Raw genomic sequence first — 9,173 nt, 5'->3', positions numbered from 1 at the left:
ATCCCATATGCATACCTCCTGTCCACGGAGCATTCAAAACTCATCGTCAACACAGAGTATTCGAAAATCATCATCAACTTCTTAAAAACGATGGTGCGTCATGAATATTATGGATATATACATATACAGTTGTCTACATGGTGCGTCATGAATATATACATATATAGTTGTCAACAATGGTGCGTCATGAATATAAATATATAGTTGTGGCAAATAACGAGCAATCAAAAGCATAGATAGAAGTGTCCTAAATTCAACATCATTGCAAAATAGCTATGTAATAAGACATAAGAAGTCATTATTATCATCAACATATATCATTAATACAAAATTAATTGCAGCTGAAGTTATCATTAATACAAGGAAAGATGAAATCATCAAAAACATGAATCAGCTGCAATCTCTCGTATCTGATCAATACAAAACATGAATCTCTCCAAATCCATATCGGAAATGGGGGAATTTAGGCTACATTATTATATTCTAAGGAAATGGGGGAATTTAGACTATCTATAGCTGTTTTCATGGTTTCATTCCTTAGGCTTTCATTAGGTAGACGATGACGACCAACTACCAAGTCCATAGAATGTCCAACTTCTACCAGTTCAATGCGAACCAGATAGGTACTACTGTACCAGTCCGTATTGCACAGTGACTGGGTTAAATATTGCCCGGTCACACTGAATATAGCCAAGAAAGTAATTGAATCAAAGAGAACACCAATGACTGTTACCGAATTCGTGGTGTTTTGGACAGCGTCCCTGTGATTTTTCCTTACTTCTTTCGCTATACCAGAAACTCTTCTATTAGTTTCTGAGTGGAGCTCGTGCTTTATGTTGCTTACTTCATTCAGTCCGCAAGACCTTTCTTGACTTTGAATGCTGACTCTCCATGTTGGAGTTTATCTGCCAGATCCATTGCAGTCTCCTTGATTATTGATGGCGTTGACATCTATGGATGTATAGCACATCAAAACGTTCACTCACCGTGTTTATTTTGCATAATGTTCGAGTTTCATGTGTCCTAATTTTCCAGTTTCAAGTACATGAATTATCCATACTTTGGTAACAATTGTTGGAAAATTTCACCGAATTGAATCCTTGCATATATAATGTCATGAGAACTAGGGCTAATTCTCACTTACTCACCGAATCTAGGAACATTTCAACCAATGTCATCGCATTTATTGGCACGGTTCTCTAGATGATTCCATAAATTCATCTCCCATTAGGCTCAAGGTTTAGATCATTGCTTAGCTGCAAAAATATCCATTCAAAATCAATTGTCAAGCAACTTGTTTCACCAAAAATCACCATAAAATGTGATAAATAATATGCAAAACATTTGTTCAAGTTATTGAAAATTCGTAGAAATACCTTATTAGTAACAATGTTGAAGAAATAGGAATGAGAATGAAGGGGGCATGGGTTAAAGAATCATGACCCGAAATATTTCATGCAAGTTTTCAGAGAATTTCGATTTCCGAAACATTTTGGAAACTTGAAACACTTTGAAATCAAAATTCTTATGCAACGTTGGTGTCAACTAGTGATAATTTTTATGCTTTAGTCTTCCATAATAACAAAACATTTTATTCAACTCAAAAACAACTATTAAAATCAAATAGTACTTTAACGAAAAAACAATGAATATAGAAAATGTCATACCCATATCTATAGAAAATGTAAAACTCAAATTAAAACTTGCTGGACTGAATTTGAATTCACTTGGATCCCTATAAGGACAAGAATCCCAGCACCTTTCAAAAGTGACAAGTATTGATAAAATGGGCGATCACCAGATGATGTGTCCACTATGAAATCAAACGATTTCGAAATAGCCTGCGCGTACATAAACGATTGTTTAATATTTTTCTATCTTGCATGCCAACAAGAAAAAAAGAAGTGCAATTGTACCTTCATCTGTTCTTGATCGGATGAGAGAACAAAATTGTCCGCCCCAAGCAAACCAATGGCTTCCTCTTTCTTGGACATGCTTGTGCTAATAACAGTAACCTTGAGTCCGAAGGCCTTCCCGAACTTCACTTCCATGTGACCAAGACCACCTAGTCCTATCACTCCTAGAGATTTACCTGGTTTATTCATCCCATGTCTCATCATTGGATTGTACACAGTAATTCCAGCACAAAGCAATGGTGCTGCTGAGGCCATAGGATAACCCTCTAGTATCTTAAAGCAGAACCTGCAGTTTTGATCGTCATCACCAGCGTAATAACATCTGACTCGATTTCCTAAGTATCAGCAAAGAAATTATCGAATAGTTAGTTTACCTTTCATGGACAACAATGAAGCTAGAATATCCTCCTTTTGTTATTGTTCCATCCACATCAATGGCATTAAAGGTCAGAACTGGCACTTTTATGCAATTATATTCTTCCCTATCATTACAATACTCACAATCCCCACATGAGCTAACATACATGCCTACTCCAACATGGTCACCAACCTTGAAGTGGCTAACATTTGAACCAACTTCTTGTACGATTCCAACAATTTCATGCCTGCAAATGCCAAATCACGAATTCTTTAATTCATGGAGATGAGAATTTTGTGAAATCATAGAAGTATGTTACCCACCCTGGCACCATGGGATACTTTGAATTTTCGTGCATATTCCTACTCCAAATAACATCAGCATAGCATATTCCACAATGTGTAATTTTCAGTGAAACATCATCCCCACCAACAGACCTAAGCAAGTAACATTCAGAAAAAGACACTGTTTTAGCATTCTAAAAACATCTTAGGGAGTGCGAAGGAAGATGCATCAAACATATATATATATATATTAAACTTATAAGGTGATAAAATTCCAGATGGATCTCTAGCCTTATGATGCATTTTATTAAAACTTAATTTGGGGGGTTTAAAGATTTCTGATGCTAAATAATAACCTAACCTAGGTTCTCTTCTTTAATTTCCAATTTGACATATCCAAATTACTTTCTGATGCAATATAAGAATTCCGATTAAATCATAAAGCCAATAAAGCAAAAGTACAAAGAATTACTTACCCAGAAGTAGCTTCCGGGATGCACCAAAATTCCGAATGATTTTGTATGGGTTCATGACTATCAGTTGATGATCGACTTAATCGCAATCGCATCCTATCAAAGTTCACACAGATGCTTCGTTGTTCTCCAGCGGCGAGAAGAAAGGGTGGGTTATCGCACGGCGGCCGAGAAGACCCACCCCTCAAAAGCTCTTTCTTTCTTTGGATACAAACTAAATTAGGTCTTGAATTTGTAGGGGTAAGAACAGAGTGACACCTCATTTTGATCTGTCAAACTTATCCAATTCTCTTTTTTTTCTTTTTATTTCTCTGATATTTAAAATCTGTTAATTACATTTTATAAAGTGGATTTTAAACTCAAAAACTGAAATTCTCTTAAATTTCTTCGAAATTCAAAAACCTGAACAACATTCATGGGACTTAAACATGATAAAAAAAAAAAGACTAATAATTCCCCGGATAAATATTTTTATTTGAAAATCAAATCGAAAATACGAATTTCATCTCCGGATTCGGGAAAAAAAATTCACCCAAAATGTACTAAACGGATGATTAACACCATTTCGCCTAGGTAGAAACAGGCGGATCACCCGTTTCTTCCTAGGTGGAAATGGGTGACAATCATCCATTTCCACCTAGGAAGAAACGCGTGATCCACCCGTTTCCGCCTATCCGTTTCTACCTAGGCGAAATGGTGTGAATCACCCGTTTAGCACATTTTCGATGAATTTTATATATATATATATATATATATATATATATATATATTGGTTAAATCGGTTAGTTTTTGCAGACGAATTTCAATGAGTGTAAATAGGAACGGTGGTTATTCGATTTTCTCGACATTTTTCATACATCTCAAAAAGAAAATAGGATTTTATTGCCATTTTATACGTAGGATCCACCATTGTGATCCGTATCCAAGTTTGGATACAACACTTTCTTTATTTTCTAATGGTTAAATACACATTTTATATTTTGTATATTTGCAGATTAATCCTTCTCATAAACCACTAAGAGCAACTCTAATTATTGGAGGGTTACACACCCTCCAACCATTCCACCTCACTCATTTCTAACAACTTTCTCTTTAAAACAACTCTATCAAAAATCATCTCTAGTGGTTAGTCACTGTCACAACTATTTAATGGGTCTCACATGTTATAAATTTTTTATTTTCTTTATTTTTATTCAGTTAATATTTTTTGTATTTAGAAAATAGTTGATTAAAAAATAAATACTAATTAAATAAAAAAATATTGATTATTAGTTTATTACTAATTAAATAAATATTAATGATACTTTAATCCATGTATTAAAAAAATTGCAATCCAAAAACCAATTGAGGTATCATTAATATTTATCCAATTAAATTGAGGTATCATGAAAAAAAATTGAGATATAATATAAAAAATAGTAAATTATTTACATTTTTACATCAAAATTTATTATTTTGTCTGTTTATATATTTATTTGTAATTAATTGAGGTATGAAATAAAAAAAGAAAATTGTAGTTCGAAAGGCAATTGAGATGTGGTCCAACAAACCTTCGTATAATGGAATTCAGACGCGCCTTAAATGGCTTCTCCACTCACGCAACCTCTTATTAATGTCTTTTTCCCCAAAAGTGAATCACACACGCTCCCAATGGAGTGTCTTCTACTAAAACCAAGCTGAAGCCAAGCAAGTCGTTAGGATTGGCGACTCGCTAGAGTTTAGAGACTTCAAATGGATATCCTCTAGTGGTTAGCAGGTCTTTTACAATTTTCAGAAATTGCAAATTGGTCCCTGCCAATGACCACTAGAGATGCTCTAAATGTGCTCTAATGATGTTTTCAATTGATCCAAGTAAATTGATCTTAATTGTCAATATTAATGGTAAAATTGCAGTATTTTAGACCATAAATAAAATTGCTCATAGTTATTAATATTGTGGATATTTTTATACATATCCTTTTATTAATTGCAACGTTTAAAGTTTCATTAATCAAAATAAAAATTAGATTAAAAACATGTAATAGAAATTTGTTCTCATATGATGAATTTTTTTTATAACATTATTGATCAAATTTAAGTCAATAATTATTATGAAAAGAGTGCTAAAAAGCATTAGTTATTTTTCTTAATTTTTTTTTTTGGTAGGCAAAAGTTTAGGTAAGGGTAGGTCTACCCACTCCCAATGTCAGGGTAAACCACAGACCTCGATGAGGGTTTACACTGGAATTTATTTTTCTTAAATTTTATTGAATATAAAGTTCGATGTTTTAGAGCTAAAAATACTGCTCATTAATATTATATTTCCTTGTAAGAATGTGAGAAATCTAATCAATAAATTAGTAAGACGTTTTTTCCCTCTAGTATAATATATCTCCATAAATTATGATTAATTAATATAAATAAATCAAATTTTTTTTTATTAAAGGAAGAGGAGGAATATCAAGGAGCCGAGACATCCCAACTAGATTGACACCCCTCGGTTGCCACGAGACACGAACTCAAAATATATAAATAGCAGAAAAACTACAAAGTAGTCCAAAATTAAGCAAACCGATACATCGTACGTCCTATACAATTATCAATAATAAAAGAATTAAGAACCGACGGATGAGAATCCCACCAGCATGTTGAAGTGTTATTTCGTCCCAAATTAGCCAGGAAATCGACAGCCATATTGCCTTTCCAGAAGACGTGCGAAACCACGAAGTTCATTGTGTCCAGAAGCGAGATGCTCCGCTGCCACTAAACTCTTTGTTGCCATGGGATCAGTCCAGGATATGATTTTAGCAGGGAGACTACGTAAGATGAATCACTTTTTAACCAGAGAGACTTCCAGCCGTGAGAATGAGCAAGGTGGATGGCTTGTAAGGCTGTTTCCAATTCAGCGAGGTGAGCATGTGCGTAGGACGAAGGGAAAGCGAAGGACCCGATGGAGATGCCTCTGTCATTTCTAATGATGCCCCGGCCTCCACCTGACCCTGCAATAACAGATGCATCTGTGTTCACCTTTGTCCAAAACAGAGGGGGGTGCTGCCATCGAACCAGAATCATCCGTGGAGCGTGTCGTAGTCTCGGGTGTAAGCGCAAACTGTGTAGAATTCCAAGTTCCGTTGTGGAGTTCCACACTGAACCTTTCCCAACAACATCAGCTCTTCTAATTTGCGCCCACAAAAAGACGCAATGACTTATGAATAAATGGCGTGATATTTTCAAATAGACTGTCATTCCTAGCCATCCATATAACCCAGACTCCATGTATCACGACGGTAATTCATAGAGCTCGAATTTGTGAACTGAATCTTTGTGTTATCACCCTCTGCATAAATTCTTGAAAATTAGTGCAGAAATCTATCCTTCGACCAAATAACATGCTAATACTCATCCAAATTTGCCTAGCAAACGGACAATCTAGGAGCAAATGTTGCAGGGACTCGTTGTTACAAAGGCACATGCAGCACCGAGACACGATTGGTATGCCTTTTAGTCTCAGTTGGTCCTGAGTCGTTAGATAGCCAAATAAATCAAAATCTTAAACCAGCATTGGACTAACAAATATGGAATTATCTTAAGATAAATCAATGTGAAATTACGTGAAATGCATGAAATATAATATTTTTCTTTTTTTATTAATTGCACGAAATTCGTATTTCATATTCGTATTGCTGTGACTACTGTTGGCATAGACCACTACCCGGTTCAGTTTCGTGTTGTTCTGATATGGCGTTGTTTTCCTCGGGAAATCGAACTGGAATGGGGGCAATTGTGTGTAACTCCACTGGTATGTTCTTTCATGCCAGAACTGATTCTGTAAATTTTCAAATGGATATTAAGGAAGGGGAGGCCTTTGCGTTGCTGCAAGAAATTAAATGGGTTCGGTGGTTGGTTTTGATCGGGTTGTTTTTGAGGTTGATTCCCAACTGACTTGTGATGCTTTTAGTTCATCTAATTTGGATTTTTCTGAATTTGGTGATATTATTTCTGAATGCAAAAGGTTAGTGGAAGTTAACAACGGTTACTCAATCCGTTTTATTAAAAGACATGCAAATAGTGCGGCACATGCTTTGGCTAGGTCGACTTCTCAAACTGCTAGTCTTACTTTCTATGATATTGTACTGATTTTTATTTCTCCTTCTATGTTGAACTTTTGTTGCAATTCTGATCATTAATAAAGTTTAGTTTAAAGAAAAATTATAATTATAGTTTAATTCTTTTTATTTTTTTCCAATAAAAATTATTAAAAATTGTATTTTTTTTATATATAAATATAAGTGGATTAGGTTTGAGATTTAGTTTTCTTACTTTAACCCAACCCGACCTAATTTCCCCATAATTATATATCAAGCCCGATTAGGCCTGACCTTGCCCAATCCATAAACAAGTCTATTTACAACTATGCCATATTAAACGAAATGTGGATTAATCAAATTTCCTTCAAACATAAAATTGAATTCATTGAATTTAAACCACTAAATTTGTTTTAATAATTACACTACATATATATTTTGACAAATAATTAATATCATATTTATACCATTGTCTCCTTAGGAAAATGAGTTATTTCCATATACATGTTTTGGTTTGGTGATAATATCCAATTACTATATTATATATAATAAGGAAAATGTCAATTTGTCAACCTTAGAAAATATGCATGAATCAAAATTGAATTCGTTGCATATAGATCATTAAAATTGTTTTGGTGATTGTTCCACTATTTTTAATTTCTTTTAGGTCTTTAAGATGGAAAACTGTGGGATTATATACTTACACTTAGAGATGTATTGAAAGTGCATTTTAATCCTTAAATAAAATGACATTTTAATGTTACATTAGGATTTAAATTTCTTCTTTAATCCATTAATTGCAAAAAAAAAAAATAAATAAAACTTCAAGAATAACCTAATTGAATTGTAAATAATGAAAGTTTGAATTAAAACAGACAGTAAATTTGAAAGAAGAAGAAATCTAACTAGATTGAAAATCATTATATGTTTCATCAATTTTTCTACGAAAGATTAAGATCTCAAATTCCACCTGTTCAGTTCGGTTACGGATGGAAGAACCTAAAACCCTAACTCGTAAAATAAAGTCTATTGAATCCAGTATAATCATCGGATTCAAAATCCTTTTTATTGAATAAACAAACATACATACAAGATTTGATTGGCTGGCAAAAAAAACAATAAAAAAAACTTGATTTGCTATTTAAGAATGGAAGAATAAAAAAAATCTATTTAAATAGGTACATCAGAAACGGAAAAATGAAAGAAGTCCAATACTAATGTATTCAGTACTCTTTCCTTCCCATAAACTTTCTATGAATCCAACCTATGAATCTGGTTTGTTGATTGATTTTGTTTGAATCTGCAACAAGAAAATAACCTTGATAACTGTTAATTTTATATACTCAAAACCTTGAAGATTTATAAATATCATTCTGCACTCAAACAAACTACAACTCACCTTGGTTTTGGCTCCAGATTTGATTATTGAAAATGGTCGTCCTCATATCTGTTAAATTTCAGCAAATAAAGACTACTCTAATGGCTAAAATTGCACAATGTCGCCGGTGATCAACTATAGCTAAGGGAGGAAACACCTCCTCCTTCTGTTTGGTTGTTGCCGGCGACATGTGCAATCTTGGCCAGAGTAGCCATGGAGATAATTTTCTCTTCTCTTTTCAACAAGATGTATAATATACATTGAACACAATCACTCATCAACCTCCACTGTATATATACAGATCTAGTAACCTTCACCTACCCCCAATGTATATATGGAATCTAGACCATTATTTAAAATTCATAAAATTAATATTATTATTTTTGTTTGTATATGTAACTGCTTAAACAAATTCTGAAAGTAGCACCATTTTTCCTAAAAAATGAAATATTATAGTTTTGTTTATCTACAATTTACACAAAATGATATTTAGTTTCAAAGAGTTGTCCTTCGTATTTTTGTTATACGTTTCTGTATAAATGAATCTTGCCTCTATTTTGTTTTATTACTTTTTATCCATTTTTTTTCTTTAATTTATAAAACAAAAAGACTACATACATATTGAATCCTTTGAAATGTCCATAAAACTAGTTGACCAATTAAATTTTAAGAATCTTTCATTAGGCGCATAAACATATGA

The 9,173-nt window shown here is 33.3% G+C and overlaps 1 protein-coding gene across 1 annotated transcript; it reads right to left on the bottom strand.

Annotated features, from left to right (window-relative positions):
- Positions 1-276: 276 nt before the first annotated feature.
- Positions 277-3,294, bottom strand: LOC136233751 (probable cinnamyl alcohol dehydrogenase 1). The gene is made up of 6 exons (XM_066023447.1): positions 3,035-3,294; positions 2,598-2,711; positions 2,291-2,521; positions 1,917-2,202; positions 1,760-1,841; positions 277-1,256 (listed from the first exon to the last, which is right to left on the bottom strand). Exons 1-6 carry the CDS (start codon positions 3,292-3,294, stop codon positions 1,246-1,248), a joined length of 984 nt encoding a protein of 327 aa, XP_065879519.1. The 3' UTR covers positions 277-1,245.
- Positions 3,295-9,173: the final 5,879 nt, after the last annotated feature.

This window comes from Euphorbia lathyris, chromosome 6, assembly GCF_963576675.1.
Source record: "Euphorbia lathyris chromosome 6, ddEupLath1.1, whole genome shotgun sequence".
NCBI classification, from domain to species: domain Eukaryota; kingdom Viridiplantae; phylum Streptophyta; class Magnoliopsida; order Malpighiales; family Euphorbiaceae; genus Euphorbia; species Euphorbia lathyris.
Note: the sequence above shows the minus strand (reverse complement) of the source record. Positions and strands in the feature narration are given on the sequence as shown.